Genomic DNA, 24,097 nt, shown 5'->3' with positions numbered 1-24,097 from the left:
TAACTGAAAGAGTTATGAAACAAAAGTTAATGGAACTGTTTGAAACTACATAGTGAATCTTTGAGTTGCTTGAATTTCTTGCAGTTAAGTATATTTGTTAGGCAAATGTATAATCCGGCATGTTTTATCATGTGCTCCATTTAATTAGCACCTAATTGATTATATTCACCTAACACAGGAACAAATTAAAAAAAAATCTTAATTTATACAGAATAAGGGGACTAATATTGACAGGTCTCTCCAGATGCCAGGTAAATCCCCACCATCCCTGCAATTTCAGGCTAGTTCTCTTTGAAATAAATTGTGTCATTTTGAATGTCCTATTCTTTTAAAGTTGAAAATCTTCAATATTCTCAATTTATTTCAAAATAGCAAATTTTAAGCCAATGAATTGTTTATGTGCTAACCACTTCGGGGGTTTATATTAAATATTCCAGGAGCATTCTTAAACTTCTTTAGTTGATTGGTAATGAATGCCTACACTTAACAAACAGCATAACTTTCCTTTACAAGACGAAACACAATATATATATTTATTTTAAGGTAATTGTGTAAATGAATAATTCAGATAAACAGACAGCTTAAACATACATATATAATTATTTCAATTAATGCCATAAATGAATCGGCCACTCCTCCAGTTTATATACATTAGGTAGAAATAAAAATGAAGAAACTGCATTTCGATTTCACTAATATCATTATCCAATTTCCTCCCCATTTGCACACCATCTTACTGACATGGTGTCATCAGGACATGTACGACAGAGTATATTTCATAATAGCATTGAAGAAATTATGTAGCTTTTATCACATATTTTCCTTCATACTACTAATGCAAGCAGGTAATCAACAAGTTTTTAAATAACTGAGTTAAAGACAAATTGAATTCTTAAAGCTAACCACAATTGACAGCAAAACATTTCTTTTTAGCTGTTCATTTTTTGATTTCCAGAACTTCTTAATGATCAAATGGTAGTACATTGCATCCAGACAACAGTTTGTTGTGGCAAAGCACTGACAGATCTGGAGTAACACCCGCAGGGATATCAGGTAACTTTCTTCTATGTAAGAATTTCTTACCAAAAAGTACAGGAAAAGGGCTAGATGATACGGAGTAAAGCAGAAAAGGAAGGTGACCAGATTGGAAGAGATTACTTTCCTTGATGTCTTGGTGTCAATGTCATCCCTCTCTTCATCTACTCTTTGTAGTGTTCTTATAATTTGAGCACTGCAGAAAATCACAACAGATGCAGCAACTAAAAACACTGCGATCATACTCAGAGGAATTCTGCCAGGGCACCAAAACTTAGCAAAATCTTTAAAGCAGTGTTCACCATTTTCGTCTTGCAAGTAATTTGGAATACTTGCAGACCAGACACAGAGCCACAGAACAGTGCAGGCAATTGTTGCTTTCTTTGGAGATCTGAGGGTTCTGGCCAGAAAGGGGTGCTTGATAGCAATGTAACGATCCAGAGATATCAGCATGATTAACAGGATGGTCCCGTAGGTGTTGACAAAGTAGAGGGACTCCACAAACTGACAGAAGCGTGCACCGAGATGCCAGTCTTCTCCCGTCTGGTAGGCGTGCATTTTGAAAGGCAGAGAGAAAAGCAACAGGATATCAGAAAATATCAGGTTTGTCATGTAGATCACATTCTCTGTCCAATTCTTCAACCTGAAGCAGAGTATCCAGAGTGCCACTGAATTGATGATCAGTCCCAGGGTGAAAGTAGGGATGTGCAACAGGTACTGGAATGTCTTCATAAATTCACCTTGCGTGGTGTTGCTGAAAGAGTACATTTCTGTCTTCAGATGTTGCGTTACATTAAAACAGGACATTTTTGTTAGGAGTCAGAGAAGCAGAAGAGGTTATTGCTCTCAGTTTAAGAAGTAAAAACCATTGTTGAATTACTTCAGTAATAGCTGTGCAGCAACAAAATTACCAAGAACACAGAGGTTTTCTTCAGCAGGTCATTACAGTCCATCTTTTCACACCAGCTTATGGCAGCAACCGCATCCTGTGTTTTAGAAATAGTGATAATTTCTCCATATCACAAAGTATTTTGTAATCAAACCTAGCAAAGGACTGTGGAAGAGAAAAATGCTGTTCTCATGATTGGGGAATACTTCAGAGTTCTCTTGCATGTATCATTTCAGTTTGTTTATGATCAAGTAAATATTAAATATCCTACAGCAATATTTTCGAACCAAATAACCCTGTTTAAGATATTCTGAATTAAAATATAGAACAAATAATGATTTAGCATAATGGATTTTAGAGAAAATTACTTAGGAGACGATTACTGTATTTAGCCTTGACCCCCAAAGTCACTCCACTTTAATGTAACTTTCTGAGCGAAAGGTAATGGGAAAGGAAAAGCACCTTTTCAACTCTTTAAACAAAATCAGAATATTCAGAGCATAGTTGAATTGATGACCGGAAAAAATGGTGCAGGCTCACTGGGAGTTCCAAATACAAGACCATGTAATAACAGCATCTATTGAAATACAGCGGAATCTGATTAATTTGTCCATTGGTTAATCAGGGCACTTGCTTATTTGAGACAATATTTAAGGAACAAAATTTAATCAAGAAAATAGCCAGAATTCCCTTTGTTTATTTGGGTCACATAAACTTGTGTGGCCTTTAGACACTACGTTGTACTCAGAATGAAGAGAGGTAAATAGCATAATTTCCATGTGTTTGTGTTAAAAGAGCAGTATTTTTTGTCACTGATAACTGGCAAGAAATAAGCAGTGAGAAAATTTAGTATTATTTTGCTCACTGTAGTCTCAAGCATTTAGGCTTGGAGATGCCGGAAATAACCGGGAGTGAAGATGAAATGATTTTACTACTTCATCGAGTTAGGAACTACGAAGAATTTGAAGGTATCAACAATCATTTTGAATATTACAATGAAAATGAAGATTTGGAGGATGCAAACGTCGAAAGGGGGTAAGTCCATTATCTGTGCTAATTCCATTCATTTACAGGTCAAACAAAACAGCACGGTGGCATGTGGGTTGTACATCGTATCTGAGGATGACAGTGCAACCTGTGTGGGAGAATTTTTAAAGAAGAAAAGCCTTTGAACTGGGACAGTTCCACTTGCTTGATCTCAGAAGCCCAGGTCCAGTGGTATGAGTAGTTATCACAAACTGGGGTCTTCCTTGGTCGCAAACAATGACCATGACTTCGTTGTACCTTGTCATGCCCCTCACTCTCCATGAACCATTGCAAAACCACCTTCTTGGCCACTGGATCTCATTCTTGATTTCATCTATCTAATTCACCGGAGATGATTTCACTTGCTAGGACAGGCATGACCCTATTTCACCAATGTATGAGGCCTGCCAGCTACCCTCACCTGGTTTAGCCTGACTGTCAAAGTGGTTTGCCGGAGTGTGGACACCGTTGCATGCAAATTACACGGAGTACCAGGTGAGAGCTGAGTGCCCAGCGGGGACCAAAGGTGAGCGAGCTGCCCCAGAATAGACACCTTCAGTAGAAGTGCTGCCCTTTTCTGGACACCATGTACATGGCAACGTGCACCCGAATTCTTCCATCAATAACTTTTAGGAATGAATACACAGTTTTGTAGTACTGTAGCAGCATTGGTAGTATTCTAATTTGTTCTTTTTTCATTTAAATTCATCATAATTTGCTACTCAGTTAAATTGTAGTTTGTCTTTTTTGTACCTTTTTTACTATTTCCATGAAACTTCGGCTAATTGGGCCAACTGCTTAATTGGGCCTAAATGTACTAGTTCTGATGTGTCCAATTAACTGGAATCATCTGTATCTACATCATGGCCTGTTATCTTATTGTTCAGCAAAAGGGTTCTTTCAATAATTAATCATAATTGTCCTACAAGGTATCTTACAAATGGTCTCCTTTTCCCCCATCTACAGTATCTATAAGTTCATCAGATTGCTATTTGAAGCAATGAAATTGGATCTTCTGACCAGTTATCCTTCATTAGTAGCAAGCATAATTAACTGCAGTGGATACAATTACGTATTCAAAGTCCTACCTCATTTGACACGGTTCTTGAAAGATATATGCAAACCTAACCAGCCTACCTCTTAAAATATTAGTAATAATTAAACTATGTTTATTACATAATATAAGCTTAAATACAGTACATGCATATCAGTCAGGTAATTATCTTAGTCATCAGCTGTAAATTGAACTGTTTTTAAAAAAATTTATTCATTTATGGGATGTGTGAGTCACCAGCTAAGCCAGCATTTATTGCCCATCCCTAGTTGCCCTTGAGAAGGTGGTGATGAGCTGCCATCTTGAACCGCTGCAGTCCCTGAGGTGTAGGTTTTCTTAATTACCATGATTTCAAGTTCAATTCTATTGTATATATAACATATAGGTACTGTATATACAGTATATGTAAGGTGTAAATGCCATGAAACTAAGCTCATCCATCGTGTTTGCAAGGGTTTTGCAGGTGGATAAAAGAGACGAAAACCCTTCCTCAGAAATAATTGTTATCCTTCAACCATAAGGTGCCTGAACTGATGAAGATAACTTAACTCACCTCAACTCTGAACTGATTCCGTAACTTACATACTCACTTTCAAGGATTCTACAACTCATGTTCTCAGTAATTTTCTTATTTGCAGAATTTGTCTTCTCTTGAATACTGGCTTTATGTCAATTTATGTTTATATATACTTTTTCATAAACTCTATGATAGTTCTTTTTTTTTGCTGTAAATGCCTGGTCACCATACACAGCTCAGTTCTGGGTCACTACATAGTCTTGCTCACTTTGTACATCATCAATCTTGCCGGTTAGTCACTAAATTAGTCATTCAAAACCTTATCCTTTAGAACTTGCAAAGCTATTTCATCAGGAGCCATCTAAGAAGCTGTAGGGAAATTGTATTATCTAAAATGAAGTGTTGTGGACCACTGACTAATATAAATACAGGTCCTATGCGTCACTCTAAAATATCACCAACTGGACAACATGAAGCGTACTTTGCAAAGCTCTTTCCATCAACCATGGCCATCTAGTGTAGCACACCATCATTCACAGTTCTGTGTCAGATCTTTATGCCTTGAGAGGCATTGATCATGTTGATAGTCAGAGGCTTTTTCCCAGGGCTGAAATGGCTAGCATGAGAGGGTATAGTTTTAAGCTGCTTGGAAGTAGGTACAGAGGAGATGGCGGGTTAAGTTTTTTACACGGAGAGTGGTGAGTGCATGGAATGGGCGGCCGGCGGCAGTGGTGGAGGTGAAAATGATAGGGTCTTTTAAGAGACTCCTGGATTGGTACATGGAGCTTAGGAAAATAGAAAGCTATGGGTTAGCCTACGTAATTTCTAAGGTAAGAAGATGTGCGGCATAGCATTGTGGGCTGAAGGGCCTGTATTGTGCTGTAGGTTTTCTATGTTTCTATTGCAGACAAGAATTGCTCAGAGTCTGAAGGAGCTCCACAGAGCATAATGCTACAGTTTACCAAGCACTGTTCTGCTAACAAATGCACATATACTGTATATAAGGTCCATCAACAATTAATCAACATTTAAGTCCACCAGTATCCTCACAGGGTGACCACCTGTTTTAGTGTTCTTTGTGTCATTATTATAGGCCCTCTGTGTTGAGAAAATTTGCTTCAACTCCAAATCTGCTGTGGCTGACAAGGGCACTGTAAGGCCCTCAGATTTGATCGCAGGTGACAGGTTGAGCAGTTTGGGCGAGTTGTGGTGTCATAAGAAAAATTACGTTTTGGATGCACTCTTAATTCATATTTGTTTGCACTGTTTGGGCCTACTGTGCAGCATGGTTAAGAACATGGGTGGTATTCCATCATGAGGCAGCTGTAGTATGTTTGAGAACCTTTCAGTTATGGAGAAATGTGTTGCTGTGTATAACTGTTAGTACTGTGTTTTGCAGCTTGGCCCTGGCAGAGCATTGTTTTGTTTGGCTATATTCATGGGTACTCATGTGTTGTTGAATGATAATTAAACTTGAAGTTAAATTCATTTGCAATAAAGCATTTTCTGATTCTTCAAATTGACACTTAGTAAGGAAAATAACCAGGTTGGTGCTTCTAACCAAAGATTATTTTTAATCAATCAATCAATTTTAGCACTTAATTCAGTGCAGTGGTTGTTACAGCAGTCATATCACATGCTACACATTGGTCACAAAAGGAAATTGGCAGTTACTGTACACAACATTTGCCATTTACTGATACAGTTTTCTTGAAAATCATTGCAATAATGGAGGCTGAGGGAAGATTTGATGCAAGTGTACAAGGTCTTGTCAAATTCAGAAAGGTTAAATATGAGGGAAAGCACTTGGCTAAGAGATACAATGAGAAAGTGATGAAATGTTGCCTAGTCATTCTGTCTTGGGAAATTCAAATATCTGAAATGGCAATACCACAAGAACTTAAGAAATTAAAATAGGAATCTATTAAGTCTCAAACCTGCTTTGCTATCATGTCAATTTTGTCCATGTTGTTACACTAATCCCACTTACCTCTTTTAGGTCTATAGCCTAGTATGTCTTGTGTTTCAGGTACTAAGATGGATGCTTCTTAATTATCATAAGAGTATCTGCCTCCACCATTCTGCGGAAAGGAACGAAGAGTGAGGCAATGGGATTTCAGACTTCAACTGCACACTGTATGTGGGAAAAGTCCCTCCATGTTAGCAAAACTAAAGAGCTGGTCATTGATTTCAGGAAGGGGGAAGGGTTGTGCACAATCTTTTGTTTATAACTATGGCACTGAGGTTGAGAGGATTGAAAACTTCAAGTTCTTAGGAGTGAACATCACCAATATTCTCGTGTCCAACCAGGTAGATCCCTCAGCCAACAAAGCTCAGAAAGATAAAGAAATTTGGCATATCCACTTTGACCCTCACCAATTTTTAACTGAAGCACTATTGACAGCCTCATATTCAAATGCCTTATGGCTTCTTGTGGCAACTGCTTTGCCCATGACTGCAGGAAACTAAAAAGAGTTGTGGGTACAGCTCAGCACGTCAGAAAACCAGCTTCCCCTCCATGGACTCTGTCTACCTTTTTCACTGCCTCAGTAAAGCAGGTAACATAATCAAAGATGGCAGTCACCCTGGACGTTATCTCTTTCCGAGCAGGTGATACAACACCTGAAAATATGTGCCTTGAAACTTTAAGGACAGCTATCCTGCTATTTATAAGACTTGACTAGTTCCTATTACAATAGTAGTGAATCTTGACCTTGCAATCTACCTTGATATGGCCTTACATCTTACCGTCTGCTTGAACTACCTCTAGAATTGTAATTATTTATTCTGTATTTTGTTATTGTTTATTCCTGCAGTACTTCTTCTACTGTCCTTAGCACAAATACATTAATATAAAATTATTTACCAAATTCCCCCTCAGACACTCTTTAAATCCTTTACTTTTCAGCTTAACTTGATGACCCTTTGTTTTAGACACCATCATCATGGACGGTTTTTAAAATTTTCTATGCATATTTTTATCATGTCACTGCTTCCACTCAAAGGAAAACAAAACCCAGCCTATACAGTCTCTCCACGCTCCTTCTTGGCTTCATCTCCATGTTTCTGTCTGATACCTAAGAGTTCAATTACTCAGCTTCTATAACAGTCCAAAATTGAGAATTTCAATTATTCCTGTTCCAAGAGAAGAACTTGTTTCCCCAATGCTTGGTGGTAACAAATGTGATTAGTACCTCCATCAATGATCTGGACAGTAGCATTGATGGCTTTGTGGCCAGGTCTGCAAATGCTACAAAGACAGGTGGAGACACAGGAAGCAGAAGGATCTGGACAGATTGTGAGAACAGGCAAAGAAGTGGCAAATAAAATACCATGTAGGGATCTTATTGAAACCTATCAAATATTGAAAGCCTTAGATAGAGTGGACATGAAGAGGGTGTTTCCAATAGTGGGAGAATCTATGGCCAGAGGGAACAGCTTCACCAGCTGCACCAAACCTTCCACAGACTCACTACCCTCTGGCTAAAGAAATTCCTCCTCATCTCTGTTGTAAATAGTCCAGAATAGAAGGACATCCATGCAGAACAGAGATAATGAATTTCTATAGCCAGGGGCTGGGGAGGCCAAGTCATTTGGTATATTTAAAGTGGAGGTTGACTGGTCCTTAATTAGCAGGGCTTCATATGATATGGTGAGAAGGCAGAGGAATGCAGTCGAGAGGAATAATAAATCAGCTATGATGGAATAGCAGAGCAGACTCGATGGGCCAGATTGACTAACTCTGCTCCAGTGTTTAATAGAAACTAAATATGGGCTCAGAGCAATACACATGAAATTCAGCAGGAATTCAGCAAATCAGGCAGTGTCGATGGAGGGGGATAAACAGTTAACCTTTCAGGCTGAAACTCTTCATCAGGACTGGAAAGGAAGGATGCAGAAACCAGAAAAAGCAAGTGGTAGGATGGGACAAAATACAACAGGCCACAGTTGAGATCAGTGAGAGAGGATGAAGTGAGAAGCTATGAGGACATAGGTGGGAGAGTCAAAGGGCTGAAGGGAAGGAATCTGATAGGAGAGAGCAGAGGACCACAGAAGAAAGAGGAGGTGTAAAGAGCTCTTTGGGCTTGTGTGGGGAGCTGAGAGCATAGGGCTTGTGCTTCTCAAGAGCACATGAACTGGTTAATTGTTGTTTAACAAGAGTCATTAATCGTTTAGAGCGCCTTGTGTTTTTTTCTTGAGGAAAAAAAATCTCACAGTTGTATGTGCTGACATGTACGTACCCAGATAATAAATTTTACTTTGGACTTTGACCATGTTTAATGTGTGAAGTGATATCAGTATGGTGTGGAAGTTTCCTTGATCTGTCACTATGGTGCAAAATAACCTGGCCATTGTTGTCTGTTTTGATGTAGGCCAGTTAATATTCCCTCTGCTTTACATGAGATAGTCTTGAGGTCACTTCACTTTGCAAACTTTCTCCCCGAGCATCCAGCCCCTTGCTGCGTGGCAACATTATGCCCATCCTTTTAATTTCACCCTGATTACTGCTTGCAATTTACATTAAGAACTGAAGACTGGTTCTTGTTTGACTTAATATCTGCTATTTTCACAATTCCATAACTCCAGAATCCCTAATAACATAAACTTTCCTAGCTTAGATGACTTAGATTTTTCACTTTATAAGATTTAGTGATACAACATTGTAATGAGCCTGCACCACCCAGTTACACCCATTAACCTACTAAATTTTACTCCTTTGGAATGTGGGAAGAAATTGAGGATCTAGAGAAGACCCACGTGTTCATGCGGAGAAAATACAAACTCCTTACAGACAGCAGCGGGGATTGAACCCAGGTAGTTGACACAGTAAAGCATTACACGAACTGTCATGATACAATGTTGACCACTTTTTTTTCATTTTCTTATAACATAAACCCCACAGAAAGAAGTTTCTGTCGGAACATAATATTCAATGTTAACATCCAAGCACATTAATGCTCTATTTCACTGCAATGAACAAAACACACAGTTAATCATAATGGTGAATTTATTTAAATTCATTGATGGGTGGTCTCAAGACTGTAGATCAAACTACTGCAGTTAGCATTGGCGAAAGCGAATGTGGCATTTACACAGCCATATTCATAATATCTGATTCATCATTTCCAGAAAATCACAAATGGACATGCCGAAAACTCACTGAAGGAACAACTGCTCTGGGGAGTGTAGCTAGAAGCATAATTCTGCTAACCATAACCAGTGAACTGGTCTCTGCTTCTGGTAACAGCCATTTAAAATACAGACAATGTCAGAAACCACTTCCCGTAAATTAAAGGTCATACTTGTCAATACATCATTGAAATGCTTTCCATAAACTGCAGGTTCAATTTTCTTTCTGCCCTGACCAGTAATTAGAAAAGGGAGTTGATGTCAAATTGTGGGTTGTTTTACATTTCAAATGATCTGGAATTTGCTGTTGTTCAGTGGATATATCTTCTGCATGAACATATTAGTAAATTGGAATTTTGCAGCAGAGCAGGCTCTAAAACCACATTTACTGTCTCCAATCTCTGTTACCAGCTTTTTGTTTGGACCAGTGAAGTAACAATATACTTTGCAGGATTTGTAAGGAGTTTCTACATTTTCCCTGTGACAGTGGGGGTTTCCTTTAGGTGCTCTGGTTTCCTCCCATAGTGCAAAGACAAACGGTTGGTAGGTAAACTGGTCATTGTGAACTGTCATCTGATGAGGTAAGGGTTAAATTTGGGGTTGCTAGTGTGGTGAACTACATATACCTGTCTGGACACACCCTCCTGCTGACTGCTTCTGTGGCTCCTCCCACTGACCGTGGCTCCTCCCACAGACCCCGGTATAAAGGCGATTGGAGACACAGCCCCGGCCTCAGTCTTCAGGATGTAGTCAATTGCTGCTTTTCCTTTCTTCCAGCCAATAAAAGCCTATTTCTCGCCTCACGTCTCCGTGAGTTATTGATGGTGCATCAGCTGGGCAGCATGGCTCAATGAACCAGAATGGCCTATTCCACACTGTATCTCAATACATGAATAAAATAAATAAGTACATATGTACTTCTGAGGAAAGTTTCTGCAATATTTCTCCCAATGCCCACTTTGCTTCCTACAGTTCAATAAACAAAGTTTAAGCACATAATTTCCTTCCCTTCCCCAGATTCTATGGCTCAGGTGTATTTTACAGTAATCAAGTAATCTGCAGTTCCTTGCAATGAAATCAGAGCACTCCAGTGAAAATCAGCTGGTTGCAGAGACGGCATGCATATGGTGTGACTGACTAATACAGAGAAGCTGTAAATAGGAAATATGAAAGTCTTTATTCACACAGCAATCCTGCAGGAGAGAGAGCCCAAGAGAATCTCACTCTACCGACATGATATTTTATACTTCAATATAAAGCTAACAATAAACAATTAACTACAGTTTTTCAGTTAAGATAAGGTGATTATAGCAATTGAAACTGGAGTTGCAACTTAACAGTCACAGAGAGGATGCTTTCTATAGTAGGGGAGGCCAGGACCACAGGGCACTGTTTCAGAAGAGAAGGGTGTCACTTTAGAGCAGAGATGAGGAGGATGCCGTTAGCAAGAAGGTGGTGAATCTATGGAATTCATTGCTATAGATGTCAGTGGAGGCCTAGTCATGAGGTTTATTTAAAGTACAGACTGATAGGTTGGCAGAATGGATACAAAGACCCCACTAGAAAGTTGTGAAGAAAGTGAACGAGGTAGATAACATCAGCTGCAGATCTTCCATCAAGTTATGCATCACCTCACTTGGATAAATAGTCCCGCTCTTCATCACTGGGCCCAGACTGCAGAATGAATTGCTCAATTGTAGGGAGGAATACCTTCACAGAAGAATACCAAAAAGACATTTCACAACCACCTTCCAAGGAAGTGGGGAAGGGAATTCTGTCCTTGCCATTGATGCCCAGATCCTGAAAGAAGGTATAAATTACAAGTTCTTTCTACTAACAATGAGATCAAATGCACAGAATGAATGTATGTCAATGTTTCTAATAGATTACTGCACTATGAATAATGAGCACTGAGCATTTCCGAGTACCTTCGCTCTGTCCGCTACAAAAGGCAGGATCTCCTAGTTCAATTGACTTCCCATTCCTATTCTGACAAGCCGGTCCATTGCCTCTTCAGCTGCTATGATGAGGGCAAACTCAGGTTTGAGGAGTAACACTGCATATTCAATTTGGATAGCCTCCAACCTGATGGCATGAACATTGATTTCTCCAACCTTCGGTAATTTCTCCCTACCACTTCCCCTTCACTTCTTATCTCTTTTTGCATTCTACATTCTGGTTACCCTTTCACCCCTTCTCTTCACCTGCCCATCACCTCCCTTTGGTTCCCTTACTCCTTCTGTCAAGATGTGTGCTGGCAACGTTGGAATCCAAGTGTGGAGAAGAGTCAGGCTCCGATGTAGAGACAGTGACCAAAGTTTATTGGTAAAAATTCCAAGAGAACATAGGTGGTTTGGTCGAGTGACACCGCGGACGAAACATTCTCAAAATCGGGACCCCGTAATTAGTGTTGATCAGACATCCGCTTAAATAATAAAAATAGTGCAGATTCCCTAAGCCTATCAAAATAAACCTAACAGAATTAAACAGAAAGCACCAGGAGACTGCAAAACACAAGCACGATCAGATTCAAATATTTAAGCAGGTGATGTCATTGTAGGTATTGAAATTATATTGAAACACCTGCTGTTAACTTTGATCTTCAAAGTATAAAAATCTGATGTAGTTTGAACTTGGGAGATGACCAAGATGGTCCCCAAGAGAATGCCTTATTGTTATGATGAATAAAGTCTCACCACCAGCTTCAGTGTCTCTCTGCTGATCCAGATGACAGAAAGAAGTCATATGGCTTACACTTTGCTCCCTTTCCTGATGGATCCATTCCCATGGGCAGTGGCAGAAAGGATGAATAAAAGACTATCATGGAGGCAAGAAAGTAAATGTATGGTCTGGGATACGAACAGTGTTTGTGGCCACCTATTGCCCTAGTTGAGTTCTATTGAATCCCCACACCATTTTACCCCTACCTTCTCAGCCAGTGTGCAAACTATAACCCAAATCATGAAGAGGGTTTGCCACCCATTCAAAAGATTCACTTAGGCAATATTACTATTTATCTTTAAAATAGCTCATGAGCAAAGTCCATTGAACTGTTTTTAAATTGTTAGAGATAGAGTCAGAAATATAGCATAGATACAGGCCCTTTGGCTCAATAAGTACATGCTGATCTGTTGCCCACTCAGCTACTCGAATTTCCTGCATTCACCACATATTTTTCAAATTTCTCCCCTTCATATACCCATGCAGATGCTTCCTGAATGATGCAATTGTATTTGCCTCGACCACTTTCTCGGGCAGCTCAATCTATATATTCCCCACTGACTGCTTGAAAAAGTTGTCCCTCTGGTCCCTTTAAAATTTAGTCACTCTCTCTCTGTATCTATGTCCCCTAGGTTTGAACTCCCCACCATAGAGAAAAATAATTACCATCTACCCTTATCTATTCCTCTTACTTTTTAAATACTTTTATAAAGGTCACCCCTCATACTCCTACATTCCAAGAAATAAAGACCAGCCTGGTTAACCACCGCCTATAAATCAGGTCCTTTAATCCTGGCAACATTCTCCTTTTTTTTCCTGGACTTTTTCCATATCTTTCCTATAACAGGTCAACCAAAACTGACAATACAACAAGTACACCATCACTAACAAATCACATAAGTGCAACGTAACATCCCAACTCCTATACTCAATGCCCTGACTGATGAAGGCCAGTGTGCTAAATGCCTTTCGCCACTGTGACGCTACTTTTAACAAACTTTGCACTTGGTACTTCTAGGTCCCTGATTCATTACACTTCTTAGAGCACTACCATTTACAGACAAGTCTGCGCTGGTTTGACTTTCTAAAATCCCATCACCTCACACTTAACTGCATTGGAAGCCATTTGCCACACATCAGCCAACTTCGCTAAATGATCTCTCCCTCTCCCCCACCTTACATAATCTACCCATTCTGAATCTACATGTTCTTCACTATCAACACCCAATTCTAAAGATCAGAAACATTTTAAAATGCACAAAGGCACATTTGACATTATCAAGGCTGTTATAGCTGTTCCTGGGGCAGGGTCTCAAGATAGTCCCCCCACCCCCACAGGCTTTGTTAGAAAGCAGAGTCTGTTCTTCTTTAGGAACAGGGGTGGTAAAGCATTGTTGTTGGAATATACAGAAGGCAGCTAATAAAAATCAAGCTCAATGAACTACTTGATGCTGTTAGAGAAAACTTTTCTGCAGTGTTTCTAATGTTAGGAATGTGTGTGCACTGACTTTTACAGGGATTTGCAGAGATTAAGGCTATTTCTTGCACCCAAGTATTTGTGTGTTAACTCTATTAACATATTGGAGTGACAGCTGATATCCATTGCACCACAAGAACCTTCAGTCTGGACTTAATTATTATAGTCATTCACTTAAATCAATACACAATTTGAAGTTACCCAGATAGCTTTTACCAGAACTACAACTTCACATAAATGAATGAAGGCTGTGACATGGTCAGCATTCTCCCCAGAATCTTAAAGTAACTGCACATTGAACTTCAGGAAGTTAATTCATTTACACCACCAACACCACCCTCCCCTCAACCACCGCAACCAGCAATGCCATTGCTTACTGGTGATTACACAATGTTCTCCTCAATTTGCAAATCCTCTGATAATGAAGTGAAATCTGAACATTTGGCCCTTTATAATAAAAATAATAGATGATATTTTACCTAAGCATTGTTTGGGTACACTGATCTCATATCCATTAATACCCAAAAATCTCTCAATCTAAAGTACACTTGCCGTTTAAGCATAGACAACCTTTTGGACAATGAATTTACAAAGAAATATCTTGATTCATTTTGAATGGCTGAGTCTTCATTGAGAAGGGCTCCTCAATTCTAGTAACCCAATCCAAGCAAGATGTTAATAATGCATGAATCTTAGGACTTGTAAGAATTTTGTATATTTCAATGATCTCTTCTCTCATTTAGTAAAAACATAAGTATAGATTTATATCAGTTTATCCTGTGTAATTTAAATTTTGTCCTGATTAGTGTTGTAATCTAAATTTAGGAATGAATAGTATGTTTCACTGAGGCATTGAAATGCCCTTGTGGGTAGATCATTAATGATAGTGAGTCAGGCTTCAATTTAACAACTGTAGAACTAGAACTAAAAATAGCATAGACTTCTATGAAGAATAGCAACTACACATGATGCATTTCAGAAACACACATCAGTTACAAGCATCGCATACCCACAGAAAAGGATTGATTGTAAATGAATGTCTTTGCACTCTATAGCTTCAAACGAATTCTCCTTTCAGGAGATGCACACCGACTTGAGCCTCAGTGCAATTAAAGCTCTGCAAAGTTGCAGAGCCTTGATTAGGTTTTTGCACGATGCTCTAATAACTCATGCATTTGCAAAATTTACAAATTTGGCAACTCCGATCCATAGTTCAAGTACTATTCCTACTCTTCACCTCTCTTCAAGTGAAATAGTTCATGAGAAATTAAAGTTGTTCAATGTATATTTATTTTCAAAATATGTATATGTTAGCACATTCTAAGGATTCATTTCTTAGAGGCATTTATGGCGAAAAAATACAATAGACAAAAATGTTTACATTAGCAAAGACTAACAAACAACAAATGTGGAAAAGTAAACAAACTGTGCAAATAGAAAAAAAATACTAAGAACATGAGTTGTAGGGCCCTCGAATGTGAGTGTGTAGGTCACAGAGCCAATTCAGAGTAGTGTTGATTGAAGTTATCCATGATTATGGTAATAAGTTTTCCTGAACCTGGCAGGTGTGCAATTCGCAAAGCAATTTCTGTGACCAAGGTCACTTTCCTATTGTTCTCACTGCAACATAAAGTGTCTTTATATTCTTGAGCAAAAAACGTTGCTGCTACTTCAAGGTCCAACTCGTCTGGAATTCTGCTCCAAAATGGCTTGATGGCACTCATGCAAAAAAACAGTCATTCATTTTAAAGGCAGATGCTCCACTCCTTGAGTATGTTTCATTTTGAGGAGGGGGAGAGGGGATGTTGGTATTCCACAATGATTTAAAGCAATAAGAGCATTGAAGTGGAATGGCAATATCGTCATCATACTCCCACAAAGAACCTTTGTGGAATTGTCATCTAAATGTCAAAATGCTCTTCATCAATTGTAATGCATTGCACCATGGAACTTGATCTTTAAAGGTAACTCAAGGACATATCGGGAGCTTTGAAATTTACAAAAGTTATCAGACCGTAGTGTTTATGTCACCTAAGCAATTCCATCATTACCTTCCATTCCCACATGGTTTAATTACCCTTCATACACAAGTGAGTAATGGAACAGTAGAGAATAGAAAGAGTTACAGAAAGGGTGCCTAGACATTTGACCAATTTGTAATTATTTTTATGCAATGTGAACAAAAAATTTACATCTGCTTTACACAGTCGTATTCTTGTTGACATCCTGCTCATCAGGGAACTGGAATGAAATACTCGGCGGGAGTACAGAAATGGACGGAATCCCGGATGCTGCCATTCAGCTGATTATTTATGTAACAGATTTTCCCAAGAGCCATCGGACTAACAACCTACTGATCTCTGCTGTGCCTATTGTCTTGTTATTATTTATAACTGCTTATTATTAACACTGTTCTGTGTTACTTTATGCAGTCCTGGGTAGGTCTGTAGTCTATTGTAGTTTTTGTTTTGGTTTACGTAGTTCAGTGTAGTTTTTGTATTGTTCATGTAGCACCATGGTCCTGAAAAATGTCGTCTCGTTTTTACTATGTACTGTACCAGCAGTTATGGTCGAAATGATAATAAGAAGTGACTTGACTTGACTTGACTTGAACAGTACTGGATACAATTTACCTTAGTGTGCGTCTCATTTCTGAGATCATATATGTGTGTCACTAGTGTATACAGTACAGTGCTTATGTTTTCATTAATAATGCCAATGGATACATAAGTTGTTAGGGAGTATTCTGGAGTTATGTCAATGCAGCAGATATTAATTCAAACAAGGCTTCAGTTCTGTAAATGTAAATAAGTTCAAGAAGCTTGCATTTTTACTTCAGATTTTTTTTATTGGAAACTGAAAGCAGTAAATTGAAATTGAAAGCACAGGCTGCTCTACAGACAAAGATATTGCATATATAAGAGCCAAACGTTAAAACAATGGGATTGTGCTCATTGGCTTGCAACAAACATAGCTAAATTATCAACACCAGTGTGACTTGAGTGCAAGCTGGCAGACCAGGCGGATTTTACCACATGCATTTCAAACATGGTCAGAAGTATAGGCAATCAATAGTTTTTGTGTACTTACCACAGCTAACAATATTAGTTTTTGGTCAGAAACACGAGGAAGTCTGCAGATGCTGGAAATCCAAGAAACATGTGCAAAATGCTGGAGGAACTCAGCAGGCCAGGCAGCATCTGTGGAAAAGAGTAAACCATCGACGTTTAGGGCCGAGACCCTTCATCAGTCCTGATGAAGAGTTTCGGCCCAAAGCATTGATTAGTTTTGGATGTCTGGCTCTCTGTCATCAAAATGTTTTGGTCTCAAGAGGGTTTGTCATAAAGGGACAGAGCATGTGTCCCAGGTATTGGAAGTGAGAGTAGCTCTTTAAAAAGCCTTCAGCAAGAAGAATCTGGCAAGTATTTATTTTGTTGTTAGCCCTTAGGCCTTGATTTGTTATGGCAGGTTAATAGTTAGGGCAGTGGAATGCTCCTTCTGTGAGATGTGAGAAGTCAAGAAACCTCAGTATCTCACTGATAACTTCACTGGGGGAAGTGCACTCAGCTGCAGTTCCTGACAGACTGAGTAAAATGGAGGTGCAGGTGGATGTACTCAGGCCCATCTGAGAGGCTGAGGGCTTTGTAAATGAGTTTCAGTAAAGGACAAAGGACAGGCTTCAGATAGACGGGTGACCGCTATTAGAGTAAAGCGCTGTAGGCAGTTAGTGCAGGATTTCCTTATGTCCATTCCCCTTACAAACAGGTGACCCTCTTCAGAAACTGTTGAGGGGAAGAGGGGGAATGCTCTTTCAGGGGCTAGCCATAGTAGGCAAGTCTCTGGTACTGTTGTAAGCTCTGAGGCTCAGAGGGAAAGGGTACAGTTCGATGGGTCAAGTCATAGGACACTGACTGGAAAGGAAGATGGACAGGAGGCTATAACCACAGAAGAGCTGCCATGATGATGTTTTGCCTTCTTCAGTAGGTGAGGATCAAGGCTGTCTGAACAGTTGCTGAAAATTCTTGGTGAGGCAGGGTTGGCAAATAGCCAGATGTCACTGTACAGTTGAAAAAGGATGAGATACTGTGGAACGAGTATAGGGAGTTAGGCTAGAAATTAAAAATGCAGGGCCTCAAGGATAGTAATCTGGAGATCACTATCCTTGAGGTCCTGTATTTAAAACTATTTACATACCCTCCTATGGGGAAGAAATTTTAGGTGCCAAATATTGCAATCCAGGTGTAGAAAAAGAAGCCAGATGAATTTGTGGCTGGAGAGCTGGCAGGGATTCAGCTTCTTGGAAGGTTTGGATCTCTTCTGGGGTAAAGGCCACCTTTATAACTGGGATTTGTTGCACTTGAAGCAAAGAAGGACCAGTATCTGAATGGGAAGCTTGCTATTGCCATGAGGGAGGGTTTAAACTGGATTGGCAGAGGGATGTGACTTGAGGGAGAAAAATCAGTGAAAAGTCAGTGGTACATTAGAGAGTATTACCGAGGAACAGGCATTTTGATAAGGGGGAGTATACAGCAACAACAGTCCTCAGAGAGGATATTCTTGAGAGATCATCTAATGAGACCATTTGGTTAGAACTTAGGAATGAGAGGATGGCCACATTGGCAGGGCTATATTACAGACCCCCACCCAAATAGTCAGCAGGAACTTGAGGAGAAGACGTGTCAAGAATGCACAGAATTGAGAGAATAATAAGGAGATCTGTGGGAGAGTTCAATTTTCTCAGCATTGACTGGGCCAGATTTCAAAGGGTCTGTATGGGGCAGAATTAGGCGGTGCATCCAAGACTGTTTCCTCATACAATTTATAGAGGAAACTACTTGGAAGGAGCATTACTAGAACTCTTAGGTAGACCAATTAACTGCAATGGCATTTGGGAAGCACTTTAGGACCAGTGACCAACAATTCTATTAGTTTTAAAATAGAAAAAGATAGAACACATCCTCAAGTTTTAAACCTAAACTGGAACAAAACCAACTTTGAGGGCATTAGGCTGAATCTAGCTGGGATTGACTGGGTGACTAATTGAAAGCAAAGCAACAGTTGGAAAGTAGCAGGCTTTTATAAGGGTTATATTAACAGTCAAGGAGCAGCATTTCCCTGCTAGGGTGAAGGGTAGAAATGCCAAGTTCAGGAAGCTCTGGCTGTTGAGAGCTAACAAGCTAGCAATTTATAGAGGTATAATGTTTAAGACCAAGCTTAAGAGGGAATCAGGAGGGGAAAGTAGGCATGAGATGGATGATGGATTTGCCAGACAAGAAGTTCTTCAGTTATATTAATAGTAAAAGAGTGTCATGGGAGAAATAGGCAACTTAAATTGGGCAACCTATGTCTGGAGCCACAGGAGATGGCTGATATTTCTAATGTTTATTGCTCCTCAGTACATACTAAAGAGAATATTATGAATGTCAAGGAATTAAGGAAGAGTTAAAAAGTAGTGAGATCGTGAATGATATGCTTATTGTGAGGAAGGAGGTATTTGCAGACTTTAAAGACATTAAAGTGAGCAAATCCCTCGTGTCTGACCAAGGGCAGAGAAGAAATCAGAGGTCCTAGAGATTTTGCTCTATCATTGGCCACGGGTGAATTGCAGAAGTCCGGAAGGTGGATAATATTATTCCATTGTTCAAGACGGGTAACAAGGATAAGCCAGGAAATACCAGGCCAATGAACTTGACTTCAGTTGTCGGTAAGTTAGTGGAGGGAATTCTGAGGGACAAGATCTACCATCACTTGGATAGTGAAGACCTAAATCATGAATAAAGGGTATAGTTTTATGTGTGGGAAGTCATGTCTGATAGATCTTTTGAAGTTTCTGAAGAGATAACTAAGGGGAAAAATGGAAGGATGGTAGTAGAGATTGTCTACAAGGACTTTAATAAGGCCTTTGACAAGGTCCTGTATTGGCTGTTGCAGAAGTTTAGGTCCCATGGGATTCAAGAGGATGTCGTGAGGTGGATTCGCACTGGGCTCAATGAATAGGGTGACAGTTGAGGGCTGATTCTCCACCTGGAGGCGTGTGACTTGTGGGGCCAGTGTGGGAAACTTCTACTCGTTAGTAATTCAAATGATGTGGGTGTGAACATATATGGCATGATTAGCCAGTTTTCTGTTGATAGTGAAGTAGTTTGCAATGAACTGCAAAGATCATGATGAGCTAGGGAGATGGGCTGATGCAATTTGGAGATTCAAATCAGGGTGAGACTTAAGCAATGAAGAACTGGGCACTGACATGTTGTGAAATAGAGGAACATGGAAGAAAAGTACATTTCATTGAAAGCAGCTGCTCAAGTAGATGGGGTGGTGCAGGCGTTTGATATGTTGGTTTTCATCAGTTAGTCTTTCCCATCACACCCCGCACCCAAATGCAGTGGAGTCCATAACCAAGGGCCATTGAGGGGAGAAATGTAAAAGACTGCTGAGAGGTAACTTCTTTACACAGAGTGTAGCAAGTAGGCAGGTACAAAAGCAACATTCAAGAGACATTTGGATAGGTACATAGAGGGGAGGGGCTTTCAGTGTTCTAAGACAAAAGTGAACAACTGGATCAAGCAGGGAGAATGCTCTGGTTGGCCTGGACCAGTTGAGCCAAAAGACCCATTTCTGTGTTGTTTATTCTACAGTAAATTGGGCACTGCCAAGACTGACCCAAAATTTTAAACACAAGAGGATCTGCAGATGGGCCAAAGATAGGCCAAAGCCAGCATGGTTTCTGAAAGGACAATCCTGCCTGACTAATCTACTGCAATTTTTTGAGGAAATTACAAGCAGGGTAGACAAAGGAGATGTAGTAGATGTGGTGTACTTGGATTTTCAGAAGGCCTTTGACAAGGTGCCGCACATGAGGCTGCTTAGCAAGATAAGACCCCGTGGAGTTACAAGGAAGTTATTAGCATGGGTGGAGCATTGGCTGATTGGCAGAAAACGGAGAGAGGGAATAAAAGGGTCCTATTGTGGCTGGCTGCCAGTTACCAGTGGAATTCCACAGGGGTCGGTGTTGGAACCGCCGCTTTTTATGATGTATGTCAATGATTTGGACTATGGGATTAATGGATTTGTGGCTAAATTTGCCAATGATACAAAGATAGGTGGAGGAGCGGGTAATGTTTTGGAAACAAAGAGCCTGCAGAGAGACTTAGTTTAGGGGAATGGGCAAAGAAGTGCCAAAAGAAATTCAGTGTTGGAAAGTGTATGGCCATGCAGTAGTCGCCTAGTCTCTGGCAGAGTATGGCACATGATGATGACGATGGTCATGCACTTTGGTGGAAGAAATAAATGGGCAAACTATTATTTAGATGGGAAGAGAATTCAAAATGCAGAAATGCAAAGGGTCTTGGGGGTCCTTGTGCAGGATGCCCTAACGGTTAACCTCCAGGTTGAGTCGGTGGTGAAGAAGGCAAATGCAATGTTGACTTTCATCTCTAAAGGTATAGAATATAAGAGCAGGGATGTGATGTTGAGGCTCTATAAGGCACTCATGAGACCACACTTGGACTATTGTGTGTAGTTTTAGAACATAGAAAAATACAGCACAGCACAGGCCCTTTGGCCCACAATGTTGTGCCAACCCTTAAACCCTGCCTCCCATATAACCCTCCACCTTAAATTCCTCCGTATACCGGTCTAGTAGTCTCTTAAATTTCACTAGTGTATCTGCCTCCACCACTGACTCAGGCAATGCATTCCATGCACCAACCACTCTCTGAGTAAAAAACTTTCCTCTAATATCTCCCTTGAACTTTTCACCCTTACCTTAAAGCTATGTCCTCTTGTACTGAGCAGTGGTGCCCTGGGGAAGAGGTGCTGGCTGTGCACTCTATTTATTCCTCTTAATATCTTGTATACCTCTATCATGTCTCCTCTCATCCTCCTTCTCTCCAGAGAGTAAAGCCTAGCTCCCTTAATCTCTGAACATAATGCATACTCTCTAAACCAGGTAGCATCCTGGTAAATCTCCTCTGTACCCTTTCCAATGCTTCCACATCCTTCCTATAGTGAGGCAACCAGAACTGGACACAGTACTCCAAGTGTGGCCGAACCAGAGTTTTATAGAGCTGCATCATCACCCCGTGACTCTTAAACACTATCCCACGACTTAGGAGAGCTAACACTCCATAAACTTTCTTAACTACCCTGTCTACCTGTGAGGCAACTTTCAGGGATCTGTGGACATGTACCCCCAGATCCCTCTGCTCCTCCACACTCCCAAGTATCCTGCCATTTACTTTATACTCTGCCTTGGAGTTTGTCCTTCCAAAGTGTACTTTGGAAGCAGAGGGATCTGGGGGTACATGTCCACAGATCCCTGAAAATGGTACAAACCCACTTATCTGGGTTGAATTCCATCTGCCACTTTTCAGCCCACTTCTGCAACCTATCAATGTCTCTCTGCAATCTTCGACAATTCTCAACACTATCCACAACACCACCAACCTTTGTGTCCTCTGCATACTTGACAACCCACCCTTCTACACCCACATCCACATTGTTAATAAAAATCACAAAAAGTAGAGGTCCCAGAACAGATCCTTGTGGGACACCACTAGTCACAACCCTCCAATCTGAATGTTCTCCCTCTACCATGACCCTCTGCTTTCTGCAGACAAGCCAATTCTGAATCCACCTGGACAAACTTCCTTGGATCCCATGCCTTCTGACTTTCTGAATAAGCCTACCGTGTGGTACCTTGTCAAATACCTTACTAAAATCCATGCAGATCACATCCATTGCACAACCCTAATCTCTATGCCTGGTCACCTCCTCAAAGAACTCTATCAGGCTTGTCAGACATGATCTGCCCTTCACAAAGCCATGCTGACTGTCCCTGATCAGACCATGATTCTCTAAATGCCCATTGATTCTATTTCTAAGAATCTTGTCCAACAGCTTTCCCACCATAGACGTAAGGCTCACTGGTCTATAATTACCCGGACTATCCCTACTACCTTTTTTGAACAAGGGGACAATATTTGCCTCCCTCCAATCCTCCGGTACCATTACCGTGGACAATGAGGACCTAAAGATCCTAGCCAGAGGCTCAGCAATCTCTTCCCTCGCCTCGTGGAGCAGCCTGGGGAATATTCCATCAGGCCCTGGGGACTTATCCATCCTAATGTATTTTAACAACTTCAACACCTCCTCTCCCTTAATATCAACATGCTCCAGAACATCAATCTCACTTATATTGTCCTCACCATCATCAAGTTCCCTCTCTGGTGAATATCGAAGAGAAGTATTTGAGGACCTTGCTCACTTCCGCAGCCTCCAGGCACATCTTCCCAACTTTATCTCTAATTGGTCCTATCTTCACTCCTGTCATCCTTTTGTTCTTCACATAACTGAAGAATGCCTTGGGGTTTTCCTTTACCCTACTCACCAAGGCCTTCTCAGTCCCCTTTCTTGCTTTCCTCAGCCCCTTCTTAAGCTCCTTTCTTGCTACCCTATATTCCTCAATAGACCCATCTGATCCTTGCTTCCTAAACCTCATGTATGCTGCCTTCTTCCACCTGACTAGATTCTCCACCTCACTTGTCACCCATGGTTCCTTCATCCTATCATTCTTTATCTTCCTCACCGGGACAAATTTATCCCTAACATCCTGCAAGAGATCCCTAAACATCGACCACATGTCCATCGTACATTTCCCTGCAAAAACATCATCCCAATTCACGCCCGCAAGTTCTAGCCTTATAGCCTCATAATTTGCCCTTCCCCAATTAAAAATTTTCCTGTCCTCTCTGATTCTATTCTTTTAAATGAGAATGTTAAAGGCCAGGGAGTGGTGGTCACTGTCCCGCAGATGCTCACCCACTGAGAGATCTGTGACCTGACCTGGTTCGTTACCTAATACTAGATCTAGTATGGCATTCCCCCAGTCAGCCTGTCAACATACTGTGACAGGAATCCGCCCTGGACACACTGAACAAACTTTGCCCCGTCTAAGCCATTGGAACTAATTAGGTGTTTATCAATATTAGGGAAGTTAAAGTCACCCATGATAACAACCCTGTTATTTTTGTACCTTTCTAAAATCTGCCTCCCAATCTGCTCCTTGGTATCTCTGCTGCTACCAGGGGGCTTATAGAATACTCCCAGTAGAGTAACTGCTCCCTTCCTGTTCCTGATGTCCACCCATACTGACTCAAAAGAGGATCCTGCAACATTACCCACCTTTTCTGTAGCTGTAATAGTATCCCTGACCAGTAATGCCACCCCTCCTCCCCCCCCACCCCC

At 40.5% G+C, this 24,097-nt stretch overlaps 1 protein-coding gene across 1 annotated transcript; it reads right to left on the bottom strand.

The window, feature by feature from the left end:
- Nucleotides 1–583: 583 nt before the first annotated feature.
- Nucleotides 584–1,990, bottom strand: LOC140724010 (G-protein coupled receptor 55-like). The gene has a single exon (XM_073038504.1). It carries the CDS (start codon nucleotides 1,840–1,842, stop codon nucleotides 874–876), a length of 969 nt encoding a protein of 322 aa, XP_072894605.1. The 5' UTR covers nucleotides 1,843–1,990; the 3' UTR covers nucleotides 584–873.
- Between the last annotated feature and the right edge of the window lie 22,107 nt (nucleotides 1,991–24,097).

Source organism: Hemitrygon akajei, chromosome 3 (assembly GCF_048418815.1).
Source record: "Hemitrygon akajei chromosome 3, sHemAka1.3, whole genome shotgun sequence".
Lineage (NCBI taxonomy): Eukaryota > Metazoa > Chordata > Chondrichthyes > Myliobatiformes > Dasyatidae > Hemitrygon > Hemitrygon akajei.
Note: the sequence above shows the minus strand (reverse complement) of the source record. Positions and strands in the feature narration are given on the sequence as shown.